This window comes from Mauremys reevesii, unplaced genomic scaffold, assembly GCF_016161935.1.
Source record: "Mauremys reevesii isolate NIE-2019 unplaced genomic scaffold, ASM1616193v1 Contig17, whole genome shotgun sequence".
Classification (NCBI taxonomy): domain Eukaryota; kingdom Metazoa; phylum Chordata; order Testudines; family Geoemydidae; genus Mauremys; species Mauremys reevesii.
In genome coordinates this window covers 699,089-725,745 of record NW_024100793.1, presented here as the reverse complement: position 1 = coordinate 725,745, position 26,657 = coordinate 699,089, and the positions used below count along the sequence as shown (strand labels likewise).

The 26,657-nt window shown below is 51.0% G+C and overlaps 1 protein-coding gene across 1 annotated transcript in view; it reads left to right on the top strand.

Annotated features, from left to right (window-relative positions):
- Positions 1-25,057, top strand: part of LOC120393228 (adhesion G protein-coupled receptor E3-like) — a 37,955-nt gene extending 12,898 nt beyond the window's left edge. Inside the window, exons 8-21 of the mRNA XM_039517797.1 lie at positions 2,358-2,532; positions 2,838-2,953; positions 3,259-3,279; positions 3,330-3,491; positions 16,270-16,636; positions 17,180-17,299; positions 17,964-18,166; positions 19,495-20,028; positions 20,568-20,803; positions 21,551-21,617; positions 22,394-22,485; positions 24,073-24,228; positions 24,345-24,443; positions 24,972-25,057. Of these exons, the coding sequence (XP_039373731.1) occupies positions 2,358-2,532; positions 2,838-2,953; positions 3,259-3,279; positions 3,330-3,491; positions 16,270-16,636; positions 17,180-17,299; positions 17,964-18,166; positions 19,495-20,028; positions 20,568-20,803; positions 21,551-21,617; positions 22,394-22,485; positions 24,073-24,228; positions 24,345-24,348 (2,253 nt within the window). The 3' untranslated portion in view covers positions 24,349-24,443; positions 24,972-25,057. The remainder of the gene's footprint in view (positions 1-2,357; positions 2,533-2,837; positions 2,954-3,258; positions 3,280-3,329; positions 3,492-16,269; positions 16,637-17,179; positions 17,300-17,963; positions 18,167-19,494; positions 20,029-20,567; positions 20,804-21,550; positions 21,618-22,393; positions 22,486-24,072; positions 24,229-24,344; positions 24,444-24,971) is intronic.
- The last annotated feature ends 1,600 nt before the right edge of the window (positions 25,058-26,657 follow it).

Below are 26,657 nucleotides of genomic sequence, written 5' to 3'. Positions count from 1 at the left end.
AGCAGCGCTGGTGTGTGGCCACACTCACAGCTACCAGCGCTGGTGTGTGGCCACATTTGCAGCATTTGCAGTGCTGTTGGGAGTGATGCATTATGGGCAGCTATCCCAGCGTTCAAGTGGCAGCAACGTGCTTTTCAAAAGGGGGGGTGATGTAGTGTGACAGGGAGCGGGGGGAGAGAGAGAGAGTGGATTTTTGGAGCCAACACTGTGTGTTTAGCTTCCTGCCTTGAAAAATTAGAAAATGTTCCCGATCCCTTAGTCTTAACTCTTATTGCAAACAGCCTGCATCCAATGGACTCCCCGCTGTTTTCACTCCCTTCCTGCCTCATTATCTCATTTGATTGTTCACAGCCAGGTACAGATTGATCACAGCAAACAGAAGCTGTGTTTGTTTTTTAGATAAGCAGCTCCGGGATCAACGGAGCTCCGGAGCTCCGAGTTCACAACAAAACAAAGAGAGGCTGCATAACAAAACAAAGAGAGTAATTTATAAAAGCATTCTGGGATATCTGCTAATATCCTGGAGGCCAATAACAGCGCTGGTGTGTGTCCACACTTGACGAGCAGCGCTGGATCACCAGCGCTGCAATCGCTACACCCCAACCAGACCAGGTGTTCAGCCAGCGCTGCAGCCAGGGAGTTGCAGGGCTGGATGTGCCTTGCAGGTGTGGATGGTTACTAATTGCAGTTTTGGAAAGCCTCCACCAGCGCTGCAACTTTCAAGTGTAGCCAAGCCCATAGAAAAACATAAACTGTTGAGCAATAGTCAACATGGTTTCTGTAAAGGGAAATCGTGTCTTACTAATCTATTAGAGTTCTCTGAAGGGGTCAACAAACATGTGAACAAAGGGGATCCGGTGGACATAGTGTACTTAGATTTCCAGAAAGCCTTTGAGAAGGTCCCTCACCAAAGGCTCTTACGTAAATTAAGCTGTCATGGGATAAAAGGGAAGGTCCTTTCATGGATTGAGAACTGGTTAAAAGACAAGGAACAAAGGGTAGGAATTAATGGTAAATTCTCAGACTGGAGAGGGGTAACTAGTGTTGTTCCCCATGAGTCAGTCCTAGGACCAATCCTATTCAATTTATTCATAAATGATCTGGAGAAAGGGGTAAACAGTGAGGTGGCAGAGTTTGCAGATGATACTAAACTACTCAAGATAGTTAAGACCAAAGCAGATTGTGAAGAACTTCAAAAAGATCTCACAAAACTAAGTGATTGGGCAACAAAATGGCAAATGAAATTTAATGTGGATAAATGTAAAGTAATGCACATTGGAAAAAATAACCGCAACTATACATACAATATGATGGGGGCTAATTTAGCTACAACAAGTTAGGAAAAAGATCTTGCAGTCATCGTGGATAGGTCTCTGAAGATGTCCACGCAGTGTGCAGAGGCGGTCAAAAAAGCAAACAGGATGTTAGGAATCATTAAAAAGGGGATAGAGAATAAGACTGAGAATATAGTATTGCCCTTATATAAATCCATGGTATGCCCACATCTCGAATACTGTGTACAGATGTGGTCTCCTCACCACAAAAAAGATATTCTAGCACTAGAAAAGGTTCAGAAAAGGGCAACTAAAATGATTAGGGGTTTGGAGAGGGTCCCATACGAGGAAAGATTAAAGAGGCTAGAACTCTTCAGCTTGGAAAAGAGAAGACTAAGGGGAGATATGATAGAGATATATAAAATCATGAGTGATGTTGAGAAAGTGGATAAGGAAAAGTTATTTTCTTATTCCCATAATACAAGAACTAGGGGTCACCAAATGAAATTAATGGACAGCAGGTTTAAAACAAATAAAAGGAAGTTCTTCTTCACACAGCGCACAGTCAACTTGTGGAACTCCTTACCTGAGGAGGTTGTGAAGGCTAGGACTATAACAATGTTTAAAAGGGAACTGGATAAATTCATGGTGGCTAAGTCCATAAATGGCTATTAGCCAAGATGGGTAAGAATGGTCTCCCTAGCCTCTGTTCGTCAGAGGATGGAGATGGATGGCAGGAGAGAGATCACTTGATCATTCCCTGTTAGGTTCACTCCCTCTGGGGCACCTGGCATTGGCCACTGTCCGTAGACAGATACTGGGCTAGATGGACCTTTGGTCTGACCCGGTATGGCCGTTTTTATGTTCTTATGTTCTCTGTGCCCAAGAAGCTGACTCTCCTAGGTAAGACAGGACCATGTGATCATGTAGTCTGACTTCCCAGGCAGCGATGTCAATGGCAGGAGAACTTGTCTTTCCTTTCAGGGGGATTGTGGGAAGGCAGTCGCGGCCTAGCAATCTGGGAATGGGGTGGCAGGGGCTCAGACACTGTGACACCAACACCTCCCATGTTTGCTTGGCCAGGGCTTCTTGGTCATTCTGGAGAAGCAGATAAATCTGGTCGAGCAGCAGGGTGAGAGCGTGGAGTGGAGACACCGGATCGCGACGGAGCTGATGGCCCTAGTGGAGAAGCTGCTGAGAACACTGGCCCTGACCATGCGTGACAACATGATCAGCATCGCATCCCCCAGTGGCACAGGTCAGCATCTTGCCAAATGGCCCCAGTTGGGCTTTCATCACCCACAGTCTACGCTCCCACCCAACTCCCCACAGCGCCCCCTCTGGGAGACGGGAGCTCCCCCCCCACAGCCAATGCTCCTGCCCTGCTCCCCACAGCGCCCCCTGCTGGGAGATGAGAGCTCCCCCCCACAGTGCCCCCTGCTGGGAGAGGCTGGGACTGGAGTAGCTGGGAGCTCCCCCCACAGCCAGGAAAGCACCTTGCCTAGCTACAGGCTTCCTCTCCATATTCTCTGGTGTGAGCCCTGGCTGGCATTGTGGTTGCAGAGCTGGGGCTGGCGGTCAGGCAGGCTAGGAACCAGATCCAGGAGACCGTGACGCTGCAGCAGAGCAAGACGCAGATGGAATTAAAGTGGGCCGGAGCCCCAGGGCAGAAAATGAAGGTATGTGGTCATCCCCTGTGCTGGGATGTGTATGGCGATGGGCACGGCCAGGGCATTGGGAGCAGCAGCACAGCGCCCCCTGGTGCCAGGCTGGGGTGTGTAGGGGGACGGGGCATGGTCAGGGCATTGGTGCCGGCACCTCCAGCAGCACAGCGCCCTCTAGCACCAGGCTCGGTTGTGTAGGGGGATGGGGCACGGCCAGGGCATTGGGGGTAGCACCCCCAGCAGCACAGCGCCCCCTGGCACCAGCCTGCCCCAGGGCCCCTCCTGCCCCCCATTTCTTCAGTCTCCTCTGTCTCTCGCAGGCTTCACACTGGCTGGGCTGTTGACATACCAGGGGATGAGCCCCATCCTGGACGGTGCTGGGTGGGTGGAGGCGCCCGAGTGGGACGAGATCGGCCAAACGGGAAAGTGGGCGCAGGAGCTGGGGCGGCCCAGCTACTGTGTGCTGTCTCCGGTGGTGTCGGCCTTCATCAGTGACCCGAACCCCCAGGCACTCGGCCTCTCCGTCAGCATCCGCTTCAGCCACCCGGTGCCGGTGAGCCCCTGGGCTGGGCATGGTGGGGGAGAAGAGCCTGGGGTAGTGGGGGGCAGAGCCGGGCCCATCTCTAGTAACACCCCCTGTGACGATGCTGCCCGTGGGAACCAGCTGAGGTCACTCAATTAGGGTGAACTGCAAACAAAATGGGGCAGCCAAACCCCAAAAAGCTGGTGAATATTCCAATACTTATATTTACCAAGCCAGCCCACAACAGCTTCTGTTATACCTCACTGGTTACTCAGAAGTCCAAACAATGCAGTTCCCTTAAAGTACCCAGCCTCAGGCCTCCATCCAGACACACCTGTCAGAAATGATTACTGAAAAATCTTATCTCATCATATAAAAGAAAAAGGTTCTTCCAGTCCCAAAGGATCAGCCACATACCCAGGTCCAATTATAACACAGATCTTATCCAAAATCTTAGAGCCAATTCTTATTAACTAAGCTAAAATTTATTTTAAGAGAAAAGAGAGAGAGTGTTGGTTAAAAGATTAATATACTTACAGACTTGACTTCAATTCTTGAGGTTCAGATACATAGCATGTAGTTGCCAAAAATCCTTTTAGAAATAGTCCATAGGTTATAGTCCAATTTCCATATTCAGGGTGACTCCAGTCAGTGACTGGGGATCCCAATCCTTGTGGCTTAAGGTTCCCCCCTCTTGAAACCCAAAGCAGATCTGAGATGAAGCAGGATTGTGTCCCAGGTTCTTATACATTTCCAGCAGCCTTTTGGCCTGAGAAAACAACAGGCTTAACTCTCCTTCTCCCAAACATCCTGGCAATTAGCACAGATAATTTATCCATTAAACAGTTCAGATACAGGTTACCACAACCTTCAAAGAGACATAGAGACAATAACTATTTCACTCAAGTGTCTTCCTAAATGCTAATACTCCTTTTTTGATCTTTGTCTCAAAGCTATAGCAATAGACAAGACTTGTTTGCTTACATCACACAACCTGATTAAACATCTACCCTTCTACCTCTAACAATGCAAACTGGCATTTCAAAGCTCTATTCATTCACATATCTTCCTAACCAGTTTCTAAAGTTCGGCCATGGGTCAGGTCCGTCTGTGAGTTAATTAACTCTTTCTGGCCCTGTCACCTTCCAATGAAATATTATATTACACTCATAACGTCACACTCCCAATGCAAAATTGACGCAGGAAGGGATGACATAAACATCACTGAGTGCATCCCAAGAGCTCCCCATCCTGGGTTCTGTCTCATTACAGTTTGTACTGGGTTAGAAGCCGTACCAGTGTATAACAGAAATGGTTTACCAATCTCATGTTCAATAACATGATTGAATTTCTTTACAGACTTAAGGTAAAACTTGGTTAGAACAATAGTGGATTGGATCTGCTCTTGCAGCATGGTTCCTATATATTTCCTATAATCTTGCCAAGAGCTAAAGAACCTAGCTGCTTTATCCATACAAGCTTTGGCAAACATTTGGAACCCAATTAACATCAAGTTAATGTAGATATTAATGTTGTTCATAGAACAGGAATCTTGGCATTTAGCTGTTTCCCTTTTCATACAGCACATTAGGTCTGGAATGTCTTCTTCTGTGAAAAGTTCTAATATTGTTAACAGACATTAACAGTGCAACATTAGCATTACAAGGCCTTTTAACATAAGGTGTGTTCTTATGTGTGTTCTTTCAACATGTTCAAGGGATTTTCCAAAAGATTTGGCACATTGTACATTTTTACAGTTTTTGGTAATAGCGACACATTAGTTACAAAAATTACCATTAGCAATAGCAATAAATCCTTTACAATTGTCCATTTACAATTGTTTTTGTCATGCCACACCTTTGGCCCAATACCATTGGGTTTTGGGTCTTTTAGGGTTACCCTGTGGTTTCCCTTTGCAAAATTAAGTTTTCTTCTTTTTCCTTGTCCTTAAGGCTTAAACTCTGATTTCTCTTGCTTAACAGAAGTCACTGGCTGATGGGGTGGGCTCTCTGTGCTAACAGCTATTAGCAAGTTTCAGAGTAGCAGCCGTGTTAGTCTGTATCCGCAAAAAAAACAGGAGTACTTGTGGCACCTTAAAGACTAACATGCTAAGCTATTAGCAAATCTTTCTTCTCCCTGTCAGTCAGGTTATTTGCATCAACACAAACACTAGCTTTTAAATTCTGAGCTTTTTTTTTTTAACTCAATTTTTGTTTATTAGAAAATCCCTACAGCTCTAGAATTTTAAAATGAAGCATTGATTACAAGAAATAAGTGTCCCCCGAGACTCCAGAAATTGCTACATATGCTGTTGATGTGGGTTAGGGGCCCAGCAGTGACCTGGTGACCTCTGCAGGAGATGCTGATATGCTACCAATTTTAAGGCTGGACTTTGTCTTAAAGAGATACCACACAAATCCAAAGAGTCTGAGAGAGAGTTTGCTTGCTCTCCCCTGCATCCTTAAGCATTCAGACATAAAACTGTTCTGCTCTGAAACACCCGTAACCAAATCTGTCCTCAGACCCTGAAGCACAGACTGCTCACTTAGAGAATCAGCAGAGAGACATTCCTGTCCCAACACCATTGTCTTCCCAACAAGCTGGCCAAACACACCCACCTGGTTATAGGGCTGTACAACTTCCTTAGCAGCTTTTACTCCATCTGAGACCTTCTCAAAGCTACCCACACTGGATCTTTCAAAAGGAAAGTCAATTTACAACAGAAAATTTCTGGCTAGTAGGAACTGAAACTTCCTTGATTCGATCATTTTCACACCTTTCAGTTGCAGCAAACTGCTTGCACAGATTACCATGAAGATTCCTTTCCCTAAGAGCTTCTCTAAGCAAGAATTCACCCTTCACAGAAGTTCTGCCCTTACCCTCTTCACCTAGGGCTTGCTCTAAAGGAAACACTTCCTTGAGCAGCAACAGGCTCTTTCTGGGTCTTTCTTACATCCAGGATCACCTTTGGCCCATCAGGCAGATTCTTACACAATCCCCTTTCAGGCAAACCTATAGACTCACTAGAGAAAAGGTTAGAAGCATTCTCCTTCCCTTTGCCACACACAAGCTCAGGAATCTTTTCCTCCTTGCTACAAGTTTTCCAAGTGTCAGTAGGTAACACAATTAAATCACCTTCATGCTCTCCTTGTGCCCTGGCTAGAGTATCACCCTGATCAGACAGAGTTGCTACATCCTTTTCCAACCACACATTAGCAATAGACAAAATACAAGCACCAGAATTGTTTGATCTCTGGGATTTTGCTAAGACACTAACTGGATGCAACCTAATTACAGTGCCATTCTCCCCAGCAGACACAAACTTAGGACCATTTCCTTTCTGGGCTTTAGTTGAATCCAAAACCATCTCTGAGACAACTGCACTATTCTCAACCATCACAGGCTGAAAGGCACCGTCTGTCTGCTTCACAAAGAAGAGCCGGAGACGCATTCTCCTTTACCAGACACACAGCTTGGGATTTCACTTCCCTTGTCCCAGCATACAGGGCTGTTCACAGACAACTGCTTGGAGACTGGGGTAGCTCCCTCCATAGGCAAGTCAATACACCTGACAGACACAGGCACATTTCCTTCGCTGTCACAATTGTCCACACAGGTAAAAGGTAAGGTATCCTTACCTATCCCTGTCTTCCCAAACTGCTGACTAGACAAAACCCTTAGCTCACAAGGCTGCCTAGGCTCCTCCAAAATCTTGTCCTCCTCTCTCTTGTCTTGATCTAATTCCAGATTTACTTCCGAGACATTAGATAGACATTAGAAACTTCATTCATAGACAAACAGCTTTTTCTCAGACAAACATTTGGAGAAACCCTCCATAGACACAACTTTAGAGACACAATCCTCTCCTGTGACTGGTTTGTGTTAACTTGACTGAACATCACTTTAATGTCATTTCCAATCATAAGATCCTTAGGGATTGTGTTTTTTTTACTCTCACAACCATGGTGCCCTCAAATCCCTTCCATTTCAGGTGGATTTTAGCCAAAGGCACCCTGCCAAAATACTCAGATAAGGCTACAACAGTTATACTTTCACCTGGCCAATAATCTTCCTCCCGGACAAGACTTGCTTTAACCAAAGTAATATCTGCTGCGACGTCCCTCCCTGCCACACACCTCACTCCAGTCTCTGCTGCACTGCTAATAAACTCTGCATTATTTTCCCATATTTAGCTTTAATATGAGTTTTAAGGTCAAATTCTTCAGAGACCACGGAAACAGCATTTGCACACTGGGCCCCAGCACTGGGCTCTGTGAGTTTATAACAGGATTAGCATTTACCGTGGCATTTGGGGTTGGTGGTTGGGCTGCCCTTCGGTGGCGGGCAATCTGGTCTCATGTGGCCAAGCACCCCACAGTGATAGCATGTAGCCTGTTTATTCTTGGGGTGAGAGCTTCTACCCTCTGGGCCCCCATGAGCAACGTTATAAGAGTCAGGGCCAGGTTTACCGTTAAATCCTTCCCTCCTCTAGAGATGGGGAGAATGGTGATTAATTTTCCCCTGGGGTTTATACCCTTCCCGAGCCCTGTTCTGGGTGTGGGCATCCGCAATCTCTGCAGCCCGTAGGACTGACTCAGGGTCCCTGTCACACACAGCTGCTCTCACGTGGTCAGGCACAATGTCTAGGAATTGTTCCAAAGTTATTAAATCCAGCAGTTTTTCAAAACTCTCATGTGCCATTGCTCCCATAACCCATTTTTTAACAAAACCCACCAGCTTCTGAGCACATTCTACAAAAGTACAATCATTAGACATCTTAAACTTTCTAAACGTAACTCTGTAAGAATCAGAAGTAACCCTGAACCGCCTTAACACAGAATCTTTAAACCACTCATAATCCAAGGCTTCTTGTTCCCCTGATTCATTAAATACCTCCCTGGCTTTTCCAGTCAGTCTGGTCAGCAGGACCGGCATTTGCTGATCATCATGGATCTGATACAGATTGCAGAGGCGTTCAAAGGTAGCCCAAACCTCCTCTATATCCCCAGTATCATTGTAAATGGGAAACATCCTCTCCCAGTTTTTCTCCTGGCGGTGGGGAAGTGGAGCACCAGGTGGTGGTGACTTTCTCGGTTCTTCCAATAGTCGTAGCTGAAGTCTGGCCGTCTCCTGTTGCATCTGTTGAGCTTTATTCTTCCTTTCATCAGCTTCTTTCTCTCTCTCATCAGCCTCCTTCTTTCTTTCAGCAGCTTCTCTTTCTAATTGAGCGACTTTTTGCTTTTCCAGCAATCGAAGATCTGCTAGTTTCTGTTCATGCTCAAGTTGCAGTTTATTTGCTGCCTTTTGCACTCTGATTCTTTCTGCATCTTCTGTAGCCTTGCTCCTGCCTCCTGATCACTGGCCATTAACAGCTTTCTCAGTGCTTGACATGTAGCTTCCTTTCTAAAGCTTATCCCCTTTTCTGAACACAAATCTTCCAGGGCTTTTTTGTCAACGCCCTCATATGCTCTTTGCTCAGCCATTGCAACTGCTCCTTAACCAACCAAACTCTCACTACCAAAATTCAAATTTGTGTAGTGTTGGGTTCTGACCCAAAGCTTAATTGACCTGGTTCTGTGGATCCCATGGGCAGCACTGTCACACCCCCACCCCGGGCAGCAGGCAAATCCGCCTTCCACACAGGGACAAACTGTTGCTCTGTGTCCCCAGCCCAGCCCCCCACCCAGGGGTGAGCTGGAGCCGGTTCGCACCGGTTCGCACGAACCCGTTGTTAAATTTAGAAGCTGTTTTAGAACCGCTTGTTAACTAGCTTCCCTGCCAGGGAAGCTTTGATGGGCTCTGCCTGGGAAGCCTGTAATTCCTCCACCCGGCCGCCGGGGGGCGCTGCGCTGTGCTGCGAGAGCCATGTGAGCTGCCTCCTGGCCCTGTTGCTGCTCCTGCTCTTTGGAGCTCTGGCCCTGGGGCTCCTGCTGCTGCCTGGTGAGTCCCCGGCTGCGTCCTGCTGCTCCCAGCCCCCCCCCCTCCCGTGTGAGTGTCTGCGCCCCTCCCCCACCTTCCCTGCCCCCAGCCACCCCCCTGACCCCCCCGTGTGAGTGTCTGTGCCCCAGCTGCCCCCTGCCCCGCCCCCTGCCCCCAGCTGCCCCCCTGCCCCCAGCCCCTGCCAGCCCCTGCCCCCAGCCAGCCGCCCCAGGCCCCCTGCCCCCAGCTGCCCCCTGCCCCCAGCCGCCCTCTGCCACAGCCAGCCCCTGCCCCACCCCTGCCCCCAGCCCGCCCCAGCCCCCAGCCCGCCCCGGCCAGCCCCTGCCCCAGCCTGCCCCTGCCCCAGCCAGCCCCTGCCCCTGCCAGCCCCTGCCCCCAGCTGCCCCCCTGCCAGCCCCTGCCCCCAGCCCCTGCCAGGCCCCCCCTGCCCGCAGCCAGCCCCTGCCCCCAGCCAGCCCCAGCCACCCCCTGCCCCCAGCCAGCCCCAGCCACCCCCTGCCCCCAGCCACCCCCCTGCCAGCCCCTGCCCCCAGCCCCTGCCACCCTCTGCCCACAGCCAACCCTGCCCCCAGCAACCCCCAGCCAGCCCTTGCCCACAGCCACCCCTGCCTGCAGCCAGCCCCTGCCCGCAGCCGCCCCTGCCCCACCCCCTCCCACAGCCACCCGCAGCCAGCCCTGGCCACAGCCAGCCCCTGCCCCCAGCCACCCCAGCCACCCCTGCCCACAGCCACCCCCTGCCTGCAGCCAGCCCCTGCCCACAGCCACCCTCTGCCCGCAGCCAGCCCTTGCCACAGCCACCCGCAGCCAGCCCCTGCCCACAGCTGCCCTCTGCCCGCAGCCAGCCCCTGTAGCATGGCCCAACCGCCCCCAGCACCCGCGCTAAAGAGCAACTCTTCTGGTTTGCACCAGCTGTCGATCCTTTATCTGCCCGTGGCCTGGGCCACAAGAGAGCAACGCACACAACTGCACACACATACTCAGATGTGCTTGCGCAGAACACAGGAGACCCTGCACACACATGTAAACATCTATGCACGTGGGAACACACACGCACACGCCAACAGGCAAACACAGATGCACCCACTGGCAGGAGCGGCTCTAGAAATTCCGCCACCCCAAGCAGGGCGGCGCGCCGCACTGCTCGCGCCGCCCTTTCCCGGTCCCGCGGCCGGGGCAGAAGTGCCTGCGGACAGTCCCGTGGTCCCGCGGCTCCGGTGGAGCATCCGCAGGCATGCCTGCAGGAGCTCCGTCCGAGCCGCGGGACCAGCGCACCCGCCGCAGTCATGCCTGTGGGAGGTCCAGCCGAGCCGTGGGAAGAGGGGACCCTCCGCAGTCATGCCTGCAGCAGGTCTGCTCGTCCCGGGGCTCCAGTGGAGCTCCCGCAGGCATGACTGCGGAAGGTCCACCGGAGCCAAATGCCGCCCTGCGCCGACAATGCCGCCCCACGCGCCTGCTTGGCATGCTGGGGTCTGGAGCCGGCCCTGCCAACTGGAACACACATCCCCATGCACACACTTAGGAACATAAATGCAAGCATGCCTGCATACAAGAGAGCACATGCACCACACACACCCCTCTGATTGCATCCCCCGGTGCAGCTCTCCCTTGACTCTCAGAGCATTGGCCTGGATTTACCACTAGCTCTGGATCTGGGTTTACTCCATAAGAACTGCCATACTGGGTCAGACCAAAGGTCCGTCCAGCCCAGTATCCTGTCTGCCGACAGTGGCCAGTGCCAGGTGCCTCAGAGGGAGTGAACCTAAGGTAATGATCAAGTGATCTCCCTCCTGCCATCCATCTCCACCCTCTGACAAACAGAGGCTAGGGACACCATTCCTTGCCCATCCTGGCTAATAGCCATTAATGGACTTAACCTCCATGAATTTATCTAGTTCTCTTTTAAACCCCGTTATAGTCCTAGCCTTCACAACCTCCTCAGGCAAGGAGATCCACAGGTTGACTGTGTGCTGTGTGAAGAAGAACTTCCTTTTATTTGTTTTAAACCTACTGCCCATTAATTTCATTTGGTGGCCCCTAGTTCTTGTATTATGGGAACAAGTAAATAACTTTTCCTTATTCACTTTCTCCACATCACTCATGATTTTATAGACCTCTATCATATTGCTCCTTAGTCTCCTCTTTTCCAAGCTGAAAAGTCTTAAGCTCTTTAATCTTTCCTCATATGGGAGCCATTCCAAACCCCTAATCATTTTAGTTGCCCTTCTCTGAACCTTTTCTAATGCCAGTACATCTGTACCCAGTATTCAAGATGTGGGCGTACCATGGATTTATATAAGGGCAATAAGATATTCTCCAATTTATTCTCTATCCCTTTTTTAATGAGTCTTAACATCCTGTTTGCTTTTTTGACTGCTGCTGCACACTGCGTGGACGTCTTCAGAAAACTATCCACGGTGACTCCAAGATTTTTTTCCTGATTAGTTGTAGCTAAATTAGCCCCCATCATATTGTATTGCAAGTTAAAGAAGTATGGGCTGTACGATTGGACTATAAGGTGGATAGAAAGCTGGCTAGATCGTCGGGCTCAACGGGTAGTGATCAATGGCTCCATGTCTAGTTGGCAGCTGGTTTCAAGTGGAGTGCCCCAAAGGTCGGTCCTGGGGCCGGTTTTGTTCAATATCTTCATTAATGTTTGGAGGATGGCGTGAACAGCACTCTCAGCAAGTTTGCAGATGACACTAAACTTGGAGGAGTGATAGATACGCTGGAGGGTAGGGATAGGATACAGAGGGACCTAGACAAATTAGAGGACTGGGCCAAAAGAAACCTGATGAGGTTCAACAAGGACAAGTACAGAGCCCTGCACTTAGGACGGAAGAATCCCATCCACTGCTATAGACTAGAGACCGAATGGCTAGGAAGCAGTTCTGCAGAAAAGGACCTAGGGGTTACAGTGGACGAGAAACTGGATATGAGTCAGCAGTGTGCCCTTGTTGCCAAGAAGGCTAATGGCATTATGGGCTGTGTAAGTAGGGGCATTGCCAGCAGATCGAGGGACATGATCATTCCCCTCTATTCGACATTGGTGAGGCCTCATCTGGAGTACTGTGTCCAGATTTGGGCCCCACACTACAAGAAGGCAACAAAAATGATTTGGGGTCTGGAGCACATGGCTTATGAGGAGAGGATGAGGGAACTGGGATTGTTTAGTCCACAGAAGAGAAGAATGAGGGGGGATTTGATAGCTGCTTTCAACTACCTGAAAGGAGGTTCCAAAGAGGATGGATCTAGACTGTTCTCAGTGGTACCCGATGACAGAACAAGGAGTAATGGTCTCAAGTTGCAGTGGGGGAGGTTTAGGCTGGATATTAGGAAATCTTTTTCACTCAGAGTGGTGAAGCACTGGAATGTGTTACCTAGGGAATCTCCTTTCTTAGAGGTTTTTAAGATCAGGCTTGACAAAGCTCTGACTGGGATGATTTAGTTGGGAATTGGCCCTGCTTTGAGCAGGGGGTTGGACTAGATGACCTCCTGAGGTCCCTTCCAACCCTAATATTCTATGATTCTATGATTCTACGGTATTGTATGTATAGTTGGGGTTATTTTTTTTCCAATGTACATTACTTTACATTTATTCACATTAGATGTCATTTGCCATTTTGTTGCACAATCACTTAGTTTTGTGAGATCTTTTTGAAGTTCTTCACAGTCTGCTTTGGTCTTAACTATCTTGAGCAGTTTAGTATCATCTGCAAATTTTCTACCTCACTGTTTACCTCTTTCTCCAGATCATTTCTCCATACCCATTTCTCCAGTTGAATAGGATTGGTCCTGGGACTGACCCTTGGGGAACACCACCAGTTACCCCTCTCCATTCTGAAAATTTACCATTAATTCCTACCCTTTGTTCCTTGTCTTTTAACCAGTTCTCAATCCATGAGAGGATCTTCCTCTTATCCCATGACAACTTAATTTACGTAAGAGCCTTTGGTGAGGGACTTTGTCAAAGGCTTTCTGGAAATCTAAGTACACTATGTCCACTGGATCCCCCTTGTCCACATGTTTGTTGACCCCTTCAAAGAACTCTAATAGGTTAGTAAGACACGATTTCCCTTTACAGAAGCCATGTTGATTTTTGCCCAACGATTTATGTTCTTCTATGTGTCTGATAATTTTATTCTTTACTATTGTTTCAGCTAATTTGTCCCATACTGACGTTAGACTTACTAGTCTGTAACTGCCGGGATCACCTCTAGAGCCCTTTTAAAATATTGGTGTAACATTAGCTATCTTCCAGTCATTGGGTACAGAAGCCGATTTAAAGGACAGGTTACAAACCATAGTTAATAGTTCCGCAATTTCACACTTGATTTCTTTCAGAACTCTTGGGTGAATGCCATCTGGTCCCTGTGACTTGTTACTGTTAAGTTTATCAATTAATTCCAACATCTCCTCTAGTGACACTTCAGTCTGTGACAATTCCTCAGATTTGTCACCTGCAAAAGATGGCTCAGGTTAGGGAATCTCCCCAACATCCTCAGCAGTGAAGACTGAAGCAAAGAATTCAATACTTAGATTTCCAGAAAGCCTTTGACAATGTCCCTCAACTAACCTCCTCATTTTTTCATAGTTCCCCTTTCTAAAATTAAATGCCACAGTGTTGGGCTGCTGAGGTGTTCTTCCCACCACAGGAATGTTAAAATATATTATATTATGGTCACTCTTTCCAAGTGGTCCTGTTATAGTTACTTCTTGGAGCAGATCCTGCCTTCCACTCAGGCCTAAATCGAGAGTTGCCTCTCCCCTTGTGGGTTGCCGTACCAGCTGCTGCAAGAAGCAGTCATTTAAAGTATCGAGAAATTTTGTCTCTGCATTTTGTCCCCAGGTGACACGTACTCAGTCAATATGGGGATAATTGAAACCCCACACTATTATTGTGTTCTTTATTTTGATAGTATCAGAGGGGTAGCCGTGTTAGTCTGGTTCTGTAGAAGCAGCAAAGAATCCTGTGGCACCTTATAGACTAACAGATGTTTTGCAGCATGAGCTTTCGTGGATGCTTGCATCCGAAGAAGTGGGTATTCACCCACGAAAGCTCATGCTGCAAAACATCTGTTAGTCTATAAGGTGCCACAGGATTCTTTGCTGCTTTTATTTTGATAGCCTCTCTAATTTCTCTTAGCATTTCATCATCGCTATTGCTGTCCTGGTCAGGTGGTCAATAATAGATCCCTACTGTTATATACTTATTAGACCATGGAATTACTATCCATAGAAATTCTGTGGAATATGTGGATTCACTTAAGATTTTTACTTCATTTGATTCTACATTTTCTTTCACAAACCCCCCCGCCCAGCACGACCTTTTCTGTCCTTCTGATATATTTTGTACCGTGGAATGATTGTGTCCAATTGATTGTCCTCAGTCCACCAGGTTGCTGTGATGACTATTATATCAATATCCTCCTTTATACAAGACACTCTAGTTCACCCATCTTATTATTTAGACTTCTAGCATTTGTGTACAAGCACTTTAAAAACCTGTTTTCTGATGTGTCGGGTTCTTTTTTATGTGAATGTTTCTCATCTGATCTGGCCCACACTTTATCCACTTCCCTACTCTGCTCCTGACTAGAAACTAGAGAATCTCTATCAATAGACTCTCCTCTAAGAGAAGCCTCTCTCCGATCCACGTGCTCCTCTGCAGCAATCAGCTTTCCCCCATCTCCTAGTTTAAAAACTGCTCTACAACCTTTTTAATGTTTAGTGCCAGCAGTCTGGATCCACTTTGGTTTAGGTGGAGTCCATCCTTCCTGTATAGGTTCCCCCCATCCCAAAAGTTTTCCCAGTTCCTAATAAATCTAACCCCCTCCTCCCTACACCATCGTCTCGTCCACACATTGAGATGCTGAACCTCTGCCTGCCTACCTGGCCCTGCGCATGGCATTGGAAGCATTTCTGAGAAAACCACCATAGAGGTCCTGGATTTCAGTCTCTTTTTTAGCAGCCTAAATTTGGCCTCCAGGACGTCTCTCCTACCCTTCCCTATGTCATTGGTACCTACATGTACCACGACCATCGGCTCCTCCCCAGTACTACACATAAGTTAATCTAGATGCCTCGAGAGATCTGCAACCTTTGCACAAGGCAGGCAAATCACCTTACTGTTCTATATAATGCCTGCATCTGTAATTTTCACTCCATGCATCTGAAGAAGTGAGGTATTTTACCCACGAAAGCTTATGCCCAAATAAATCTGTTAGTCTTTAAGGTGCCACCTTACTCCTTGTTGTTTTTGTGGATACAAACTAACACGGCTATCCCCAATACTTGACATCATCTAGTTTGGGGGTCTCCCACTCCTCTTATCTTCTGCATCTACGTTTAGCACCTTGTTTCCTGTTCGTTTTTCTGACTTTCTTGTCACACGGCCACACCATCTGAGCCTCAGCTTTTCTATAACTGGTCCTACTTTCACTTGCCCTAATTCTCTCATTTCGAACATGGTCCATCCTTGTAACTCCAAGCATCCATCTTAACATTTTCACTTCCTCTGTCTTCAAGAATAGCTCCTGGCTCTTCCTCAGTCCCCGGCTTTCAGAGCCATACTGCAGGCCTGGACCGGTGGCCTGGACCAGAGCAATGTGAGTGCCACTGAAAATCAGCTCGCGTGCCGCCTTCGGGCAGTTAATGGGGATTCTCCTTCAGCTCATCTGTCAGTGACCTGGGTTTTTCAGGCAGCAGGATCTGGGCTCTATCCCTGCCCTGCCAGACATTTCTGAGCAGCTGCCGGATGCAGCATAGAGACAGCCTAGGAAGCCGTGGGCTTGTGACAATGTTGTTCCCTGGCAACTGTAATGGAGAGATGGGGGAGCAGGAGCAAACAAGGAAAGACAAAGTGTTCTAGCCCCATTTGACTTCAGGTGCCAGTGGGGCCCTCAGTCAGTCTCAGTGGACCCCCTTTGTAACGAGCTCCCCCTCTGAGAGTACTTCTGCCCCCTCAACTGGGAGAGGCTGGGATGCCGATGCCCCCCAGGACGTGACACCTGAACCCCCAGACTCCTCGCTCCCAGGGATTTTCCTTTCCTGTCCCCAGAACGTGACTCTCCCTTTCAACTCAGTCCTGAACAGCACCTCCCGCTTGGAGGGTGGAGGCAAGGACGAGGTTGTGTCGGCTGTAACGTTCGTCCTGCAGATAGTGGAACTGTCCACGCTGGCCATTGCGCTCTGGTCTCCGGAGAGGACAACACAGAACATGACGACAGAGTCTCTGGGTGACGGGGGACGTGTGGCTCTCAGCGCCACCTGCTGCCTGCCGTGAGATACGGGGTTACACACTGTGCCCCAAATCCACTGGAAGTTAGAGCCTTTATATCATTATGATGTGAGCCTGTGTTCAGTACAGACACAGAACAGCACGGCCCCTGCACCAGGAAATATAACCCAGCCCTGCCAGTGTCCCCAGGAGCAACAGCAATGCCCGAGAAGGGTTTAAATGTGATATTTGGCATTTCACCACTTGGGGCTGCCGCGCTGAGCCAGGTGCCTCCCCCCACCCCCACTACTCCCCCTGCTGGGGACGCAGCATCCCCAGGGAGACACAGCCAGAATGGGGGGAGGGAAGATGGGGGGTGATCAGTGGAACACGGGGGGGGGGGGCACCAAACAACCACCTCCCACAGTGTAAAGTGCCCTGAAGCCCCCCGGCTCCAAACGGAGTGGGGGAGGGGGGTGGATCTGTCCCAGAATGTACAGATTTCCAGGGAAGTGGTTTCACAGCGAGGGGCTCTGTCATTCCTCACCCCCACCCCCCGCAGCTATCCAAACGCAGCTCATCACAGGGAACTGCAGCCAGCACAGCAAGGTCTTCACGCTGAGAGCTCACGAGGAGACGATGGTCGTGCACTGTAATACAGTCACCGGGGCAGCCACACAAGGTACCATCCTGGGGATGGAGACACCCAGGGCCCAAACCACAGCACAGAGCGGTTCCTGGGCACCGAACCCCAGTCTGGGTTCCCCCCTTCCTCCCCATGGATCCCCAGGCCGGCCCCGGCCTCTGTCTCTAGCCCTGGAGTGCTCCTTGCTGGCTGAGCATGTGGTTCTCAGGCTGTGGCCATGGAGCTGACACCTTCGTTCCTGCCTGTCCCACAGCTTCAGCCCTGAGCAGTGAGGAGTTGGGGGCACAGGGGGGAGATGGCTCATGAGAGGGTCTCTGGTATGAAGTGGGCCCAGAGAATAGAAAGAGCAAGGATGCCCTAGTCTAGCTAGACCCCCAAATGGCAATGTGGGGGACCAGGGTAACATGTACCCTCAGCTGCCATATTCAGGGCCCCGAATCCTCCAGCACCAGGGGAAGCTCATCCCTGGCCAGCCCCTCTCCTGGTCTCGCTGAGAAAATCTGTATCTTCATCTCAGCATCCTGCAGCTGGATGTTTCCAGCCAGTTAGTCCAGTGGCTAAATCTTCAGAGTTGTGGCCAGGATCCTGGGTTCCATTCCCAGATCTGCCACAGACTCACTGTGACCCCTGGGCACCTGGCAGGCTCATTCTTTGCCATAGCGACTCCATCTCCCTAACGAGGGATCATCTCCTCTCCCAGCTGGTGTGGGGGCTGCTGCTTTTATTTCCTACTCCACCCTGGACTCCATCATCAGTGCGAGACGTCTCAGCGAGGGAAATCTACCAGCTGGTGGGAAGCTGGAGAAGAGTCACCTCAACTCCAGGGTGGTGAGTGGGGCCGTCAGAGACGGGAGACCCATTAACCTCTCCAGACCCGCAAACTTCACCCTGCGCCACAGACAGGTGCGTGGAGGGAGATCCCCTCGCTTTGCTCCCTATCTGAGGCTCCAGAGGGGCATATAGAAGGTACCATCTCCTTCTGGGCATTTGGACCATGCTGCCTTTCTGGCTCCCAATGGTCCTGAGAAGAGGAGGCCTCCTTATTCCTGACGCGTTGGGGCTGTTTTACTGGAGGAGGTTACTGGGGGTTGCACCACGACACAGGGCTGTGCAACATGCTGTAGGGAAGAGGTGGGCAAACTACAGCCTGCGGGCTGCAGCCAGACGGGAAGCCATTTTAAGACAGCACACGAGCTCCCACTGGGGTTGGGGGCCGCACCACACAGCTCGGCCCCACTCTGGTCAGAGTGTTAAGTCGGGGGAGACAGACCACGTGGCTCAGCTCTGCTCTGGCCAGGGCATTGCTGGGTCAAGAGCCTCACCACACGACTCCCGGAAGCCACTGCATGGCCCCACTCCGGCTCCTACACGCTCCAATGGCCCCCTCCGGTGCTCCAATGGGAGCTGCAGGGGTGGTGCCTGCGGATGGGTCAGCATGCAGAGCCGCCTGGCCACGCCTCTGCATAGGAGCTGGAGTAGGGACATGCCACTGCTTCTGGGAGCTGCTTGAGTTAAGCACCGCTCAGCCCCTGCACCCCTCAGGCTCTCCCGGCGCCCCAACCCTTGCCACAGCCCTGACCCCCTCCCGCTCTCCAAACCCCTTGATCCCAGCCCGGAGCACTCTCCCAAACCTCTCATCCGCAGCCCCACCCCAGAGCCTGCACCCCCAAACAAAGCCCTCAGCCCCTCCCACACCCTAACCCCAATTTTGTGAGCATTCATGGCCCATCTTATAATTTCTATTCCATGATATGGCCCTCGGACCAAAAAGTGTGTCCACCTCTACTCCAGGGTAACAGCTCCGCCTAGCTCACCCCTGAGCCGGAATACCGGGAAAGCCACTTTCTGTAGATAGTGGGGTTCAGGGAATCAGCAGGAAACACTTAGATACGGTAATGAAGTGGTTAGGGTGCCCATGTGTATGTGTGCACTCAGCACTGCCTTCTGCTGGATGCTGTTGGAACTGCTCAGCCATGTGCCATATTCCTTATTGTGCTAACGGCTAGCAAGGATTTATTACCCTTTTGCTCCAATAGCAGGGCCTGGGCTTTTGCAGCAGCAAGATCTGTGTTCTCTCTCCGCTGTCACCGGGATGGCTCCAGTGGGCACTGGGGGCTGCCTGGGGAGAGCCGTGGAGCTGTCAGTGGCCTCAGGTTTGCTATAGACATGTGATAACAGAAACAACGTTCTGTGGTCCCGTGAGGATGAGGATGATTCTGTTGTGTTTCCAGGCCAAAAAAGAGGAGGAAGAGACTCTCTGCGTCTACTGGAAAGTGGTGGCCGAGAGCAGCAGCTGGTCTCCGGACGGCTGCACCGCCGTGCACAGGAACAGCACTCACACCACCTGCAGCTGTGACCATCTCTCCAGCTTCGCCGTCCTAATGGCTCCCACCACAGTGACAGTATCTCACCATGAGACTCGGGTCACAGGGCTGGACCCTGAGCTCTGCCCTCAGCCGTGGGCAAAGCTCTCCCTGGAGCGACTGGAGGCTTTGCTGGGGAAAAGGCTGAGTCGGAGCCGAGGGGGCTGGGCTGGGGTCACTGGTGATTCTCCCTTTGCTGTGTTTCAGGAGAGCTACCCACTGACCATCATCACCTACATGGGACTGACCCTCTCCCTGCTGTGCCTCTTCCTGGCCATCCTCACCTTCCTCCTGTGCCGCTCCATCCGCAACGTCAGCACCTCCCTCCACCTGCAGCTCTGCCTCTGCCTCTTCCTGGCCGACCTGTTCTTCCTCACCACGGTGACCCGCATCCGCACTCAGGTACGGCCTGATTCTCCCCTGCTCTGTTCCTCCACTTGCAGCAGGGCTGGGGTGTGTGGCTTTGAACCCCTTGTGCTCCCTGGATTCTGGGCTGTGCAGGACATGGGGGGATTCCCACAGGGATGGTTCCACCCCGTTAGGCCCCTTCACACTGGGCACAGTGCTCTGAGTGTCCCCAACCCCTGGAGTTCAGCCAGTTCTATCCCTATGTCACAGTCTCCCTGTGCCTCAATTCCTCTCCTACGTGACTTGCCCAAGGTCACCCAGTGACTCTGTGGCAGGGCTGGGAACAGAACCTGGATCCCCTGAGCCCTGCTCCCCTGCTCTAACCACTAATCTTTGCTCCCTTCCTGGATCAGCAATGTGCACCCGCAGGACCCTCAATAGACCGAGGAACCTGCCGTCTCTGGGTCACGGAGCGCTGTACCTGGAGAGCTGTGCTAGCAGGAATCCAGGTGTGACCCCCCACAGCAGGTCTCCCCCATACTCAGCATTTCCCTTCCCCAACGCAGTGTCCCTGGGCTCTCTGTCTTCCTCAGGTGGCGTGTGCTGTCATTGCTGGCCTCCTGCACTACCTCTTCCTGGCCTGCTTCAGCTGGATGTTCCTGGAGGGGCTGCACCTCTTCCTCACCGTCAGGAACCTGCAGGTCCTGAATTACACCAGCGCCAGCCGGTTCAAGAAGAGATTCATGTACCCGTTCGGCTACGGATTCCCAGCCCTGGTGGTGGCTATTTCTGCAGCGGTGAATCCTGGTGGCTACGGAACTTCCGAACAGTACGTGCAGCGCCCATCCCTAAGGGGAGCTGGGATGTGGCTTCCATGTGCTTGTCCGGCTCACCCCAGATCTGACTTGAACCTAGATTTCCTGGCTCGCCCTCCCTGGGAGCTGAATGTCCCCTTGGGACCCTTCCCATCCCCAGGGACACTAAGCTGCCCCGAGCGCTGTAGTTGAGTTGACCACCTGTCAGACATCTACACTCCTCACCCCACTGATGATGCGGAAGAACAAGCCAGAAAGATCCCAGCTTGACTCCCAGCTCCCAGGCTGGGTTTGTGGGGCTGGTGGGTAGGAAACAAATGCACCTTCTTCCTGTGTGCAAATCCCTGAGCATCCCCTCTCTAAAGTGAGCGACTCCACTAAAACAGGGTGTGGCGTGTTCTAGACACCCCAGGCGACATCCTCAGCTGGTGTAAATCAGAGCAGCTCCACTTCCTTCAGTGCAGCTCGGCCAATGTCCCTCCGCTGCATGTCTGGCCCTCCATCAATACTGCGCCCACCCACCAGAAAGGGTCATGTGAGGAGGTGGAAGAGGAAGTGGTGGCTGAAAGCAGGAGATGCTGAGGTACATGGGAAGGGCTGTTTGCCTGGTGCCCGCAAGAGAGTCGGCCATGTCACAGGCAGGCTGAGATCCATCTCGCTTTTGAGACGCAGCTGCCCTGTGACACCCCCTCTCTGCCCCCGGGGCTGACAAAGGGCAGTAACCTCATTAAAGTCACCTTCTTCTTCCCCCCTCCCTGTAGCTGCTGGCTCAGCCTGGACAGAGGCTTTCATTGGAGCTTCCTGGGTCCAGTCTGTGCCATAATCCTGGTGGGTACCTCACAGAACCACAGGGCCCCATTCTCCTCGCACCTCTGTGACCCCATTGATTTCAGTGAAGCAGGGAGGGAAACGTGGCCCATAAATCACAAGGAAAGACCAGTTAGGTCCCACCTGGCTCATCTGCTGTAGTCAGTCCCGGGATTAGTCCCTGTGCTGTATCCCCAGGCCTACAGCCGTTACTCGGGCACAGCTCCCAGGGACGTCAGCAGGAGTTTTGCCAAATGAAGACAGAAGAGTTTGGTCTAGTCGAGTTAATGACCCAAGGAACAAGGAAGGGAGAGGGCTCTGCTCTGCAGTGGTTTTTGTAGGGCGGAAACAAATGTCCCTCCATATTCCTCCCTACCCCCTGGTGAAGTTGGGGAGGGCGGGCAGGGGGATTTGTTACAGCCTGGAAGTGGCAGGAAGTACTGTAGAGGTAGGATCTGGAATCTCTGAGCCGGATCCTGCTCTCAGTTACACCAGTGTAACCCCAAAATAACTCCTGACTGCACTGGAGAGGCTCCATATTTAACTCCGAGCAGCCTCTGGCCTCTGTGATCCCATTGATCCATCTCAGCCCTGGCTGTGCTGCCAGCTCCACACATGAGGTGGGACCAGGAGCTTCCAGGGGATAATACAGGAGAGGGGATGATTCCCACGAGAAATGAGGAGTCCCTGGTTCTGCAGTGTTTGGCTCGGTCCCCTGGGGTCGTTCTCTGCCTCAGCTGGAGTCACTGGCACCGGATGGGATGTTTTACAGGAAATATTTCCCACTCTTCCCATAGATAAATATAATGTTCTTTGTGCTGACCCTGTGGATCCTGAGAAACAGACTCTCCTCCCTCAATGCAGATTTGTCCACCCTCAGAGACCACAGGTGAGAAGGAAACAAAACAATCCTGGAGGGTCAGATGTCTTGGTTTGGAAGGTCCTTAGCACCGGAGGGTGTGAAGGATTCCAGGAGGGGAACAGCATATCTAGGATCCATGGGAACGAATTCCCAGTGTGTTTGCATTGACAGTAACCCTGTCCCACATAGGAAAGCAGGGGCCGGTAGTTCCACCCCACTCTGCCCGGATCGCCTGACCCAGGAGGGTCCTCAAGGAATCAATCCTGAACCACTTAAAGGAGGGGAAAGTGATCAGGAACAGTCAGCATGGATTCACCAAGGGCAAGTTTTGCCTGACTAACCTAATTGCCTTCTATGATGAGATAACCGGCTCTGTGGATGAGGGGAAAGCAGTGGATGTGCTATTTCTGGACTTTAGCAAAGCTTTTGATACAGTCTCCCACAGTATTCTTGCCAGCAAGTTAAAGAAGTATGGTCTGGATGAATGGACGATAAGGTGGATAGAAAACTGGCTAGATGGTCGGGCTCAACGGGTAGTGATCAATGGTTCCATGTCTAGTTGGCAGCCGGTATCAAGTGGAGTGCCCCAAGGGTCGGTGCTGGGGCCGGTTTTATTCAATATCTTCATTAACGATCTGGAGGATGGTGTGGACTGCACCCTTAGCAAGTTTGCAGATGACACTAAACTGGGAGGAGTGGTTGATACGCTGGAGGGTAGGGATAGGATACAGAGGGACCTAGACAAATTAGAGGATTGGGCCAAAAGAAATATGATGAGGTTCAACAAGGACAAGTGCAGAGTCCTGCACTTAGGATGGAAGAATCCCATGCACTGCTACAGACTAGGGACCGAATGGCTGGGCAGCAGTTCTGCAGAAAAGGACCTAGGGGTTACGGTGGATGAAAAGCTGAATATGAGTCAACAGTGTGCCCTTGTTGCCAAGAAGGCTAATGGCATTTTGGGTTGTATAAGTAGGGGCATTTCCAGCAGATCGAGGGATGTGATCATTCCCCTCTATTCAGCACTGGTGAGGCCTCATTTGGAGTACTGTGTCCAGTTTTGGGCCCCACACTACAAGGAGGATGTGGATAAATTGGAGAGAGTCCAGCAGAGGGCAACAAAAATGATTAGGGGACTGGAGCACATGACTTATGAGGAGAGGCTGAGGGAACTGGGCTTGTTCAGTCTGCAGAGAGAAGAATGAGGGGGGATTTGATAGCTGCTTTCAACTACCTGAAAGGGGGTTCCAAAGAGGATGGATCTAGACTGTTCTCAGTGATAGAAGATGACAGAACAAGGAGTAATGGTTTCAAGTTGCAGAGGGGGAGGTTTAGGTTGGACATTAGGAAAAACTTTTTCATTAGTAGGGTGGTGAAGAACTGGAATGGGTTACCTAGGGAGGTAGTTGAATCTCCTTCCTTAGAGGTTTTTAAGGTCAGGCTTGACAAAGCCCTGGCTGGGATGATTTAGTTGGGTTTGGTCCTGCTTTGAGCAGGGGGTTGGACTAGATGACCTCCTGAGGTTCCTTCCAACCCTGAGATTCTATGATTCTATGATTCAATTGCTCTCCATAGGGTTATTGTAACGGGATCTCTCCATCTGCCTTTACCCAGGTTACTGACCTTTAAAGCCATCGCCCAGCTCTTCCTTCTGGGCTGCACATGGAGCCTTGGTCTCCTCCAAATCGGCCCAGCAGCCGCGGTCATGGCGTATTTATTCACCATCGTCAACAGCCTGCAGGGAGCCTTCATCTTCTCCTCAATCACCAGGTAATTCCCACAGCCCGTCAGCGCCCACCCAGCACCTTCACCGGCCTCGCGGTGGCCATGTCTGATCTTCTCTGTGTTAGTTACATAGTGCAGTGACTGTGTCCCTCCCTCTCCAGGTGAGACAGGAGTACAGGAGATGGATCAAGGGATTCCGAATGTTCAGCATGAAATCTCAGACATACGATCTGTCCATGTCCACCACCAGCACCAAGACGGTAAGAGGTCCTCTGCTCTGCTCCAATACCAGCCTATGACACAGTCATCTCTAGCTGGGTCTCATCACTGCTGTAAAGGTGCTTTGTCCCCCGAATGACTCAGGATTGGTTATGAGCCAGCTGGGAACGTCACTGCAAGTGTCAGTGAGAGTCGGTCACTATTGAGGGGTATCCTAGATGTCTTAGGCACCAGAACAGAATGTCCTGTCCTGGCCCCTCTGCGTTGCCTTCCCTTGGCTCTCCTGGGAGCTCCAGGGGTCACTCACTGTGGACTAGGCAGGCATTGGCTCTTGTGGTGTAATGATCTGATTATATCAGATTGTCCCCTGGGACTGAAACCTTGTCAGTGCAGACGGATCATCCCCAATGGGCAGTCAGCACCGTTAAGAATTTCTCTTGGCTCCATTATCCCTATGGGTCAGGATCCAGGGTCTTTGTGTGTCGCCTCCCAGAGACAACCCACCAGTTCGCACTTTACACTCTCAGTGGACTTGGAACCTACTGTCATTTTTCTGCTTTTCTTGCCAGGACTAACCCTTCTGCCAGGCGGAGTCGGCAGCAACCAGGGCCGGGGTCAATACCTAGGAGTTCCAATACAAAACCGAACCAGCTGGAGCCCTGTGACATTGCGCTCCATATGCTTTATGGAAATATGCTTAGGAATATGACAAAACTGGTATATACTTTACGCTAAATACCCCTTCTATGGTGTCTTTAGACAGCTTGTAATCTGCTAAGTGTGTTCATACTATTAGTTTGCATGTGTTATTTCTATACCTGGAGTTAGAAGAATAATATATAAACTTGTATCACTGATGAAAAACATTAAGTGGAGGCCATTAAGGGTCTATTCTGGGCTGGGGATTATTGGGGGACAGAGCTAATTGTGACATCACAGTAGCCTTAGCCACGAGCAAACTCCTACCTCAGAATATATTGGGCAGTGCCCTTTGCCGCAGTTTCTCCCCTTGCGGTGTGGAAGTCCAACAAATGCTCCTTTAACCTGCCTTTAGGCTTCCCTTCCCCTGCACCCCCCTCACAGCTGCTGTCTTTAGTTGGCGAAGGCCCAGAGTTCAGAGCATTCATGTGAGTTCAACTCCCGCCAGAGGGGTGGGAGGTGGGGAGATGATGTTGAGAAATGCCTCGGCTGCTGCTGCCACCACCACGTATACAAGTGAGGTCTGGTCTGAGCTACAGACCTATATCAGTGTGTCTGCTCAGCTCTGCCTTTACACAATGGGGAGGGAGAGGGTGAAATGGCATCTAGGACTCTTTAGGCAGAGCCCACACCCAGGATACAGACACCTGTCCAGACCCTCTTTCTCTCTCACTCTCAGGGGATTTGGCATCTCTACCCCCCTGCTTAGCAAGTGAGGGTCAATCAGGGCAGGCTAAGCACCGTTCTGCTGCCCTTTCCTCACACAGTCAGGGTGACAACCTGCCATTCCCCTGCACTCCCTACTAAAGTGATTTGTAACCCAACTCCAGCCAAAAGGGTCACTTTGGCAAAGCAGTTCCCTCTGCTGAGTTCCTAGGCACAGTAGGGTGCTTAGGCAAACACAGTCTGCTCCTGGAGTCTGTTCCCCCAGCTCATCACTCCACGTCAGAGGGGAGCTCAGTCCGACCCCCCTCTACACAGCAATGAAGAACGTGGAGGGAAAGCGGAGCCTTGTGTGTCTGAAACACCTCCCTGCTCCCGCCCAGCTCCAGACACTGCAGCCTTCACATGGGAGAGGAAGTTGCTGGTTCATTACAAACAGCTGATTGCTGCTCCTCGAGGTGGGGGAAGGGAGCAGGCTCTGTCTTTCCTGGGTGTGGGAACCCTGTTGGAACCACCCCCAGCAGCTGGAATATTCCACAGAAAAATTAGGCGTAACCCCATTGATTTCAGTAGAGTTACTCCTGCCCTGCACCCGGGTAAATGAGAGCAGTAGCTGGCCCACCTCAGCACCACACTGGTGTCCCGCAGCTCTGACTCATCTCCCAAAGCCCTGGGAAGTGGCCAGTCTCCAGTCTTAAGGGAGGATTCTCAAGGGAAGGAATAACTGATGTCCAGGTCACTAGGACATTACAAGGCCTTATGGTTGAGGAGATACCAAGAGCCTTTCAGATCCAGAGCAGCAGCTGACCCCTTGTTGAGGAGAGGGGCCAGACCAGCCTGTGTTGGACCTGCACCCTAGGACTACCTACCTCTTCTGTAGCTCATTTCCTCAG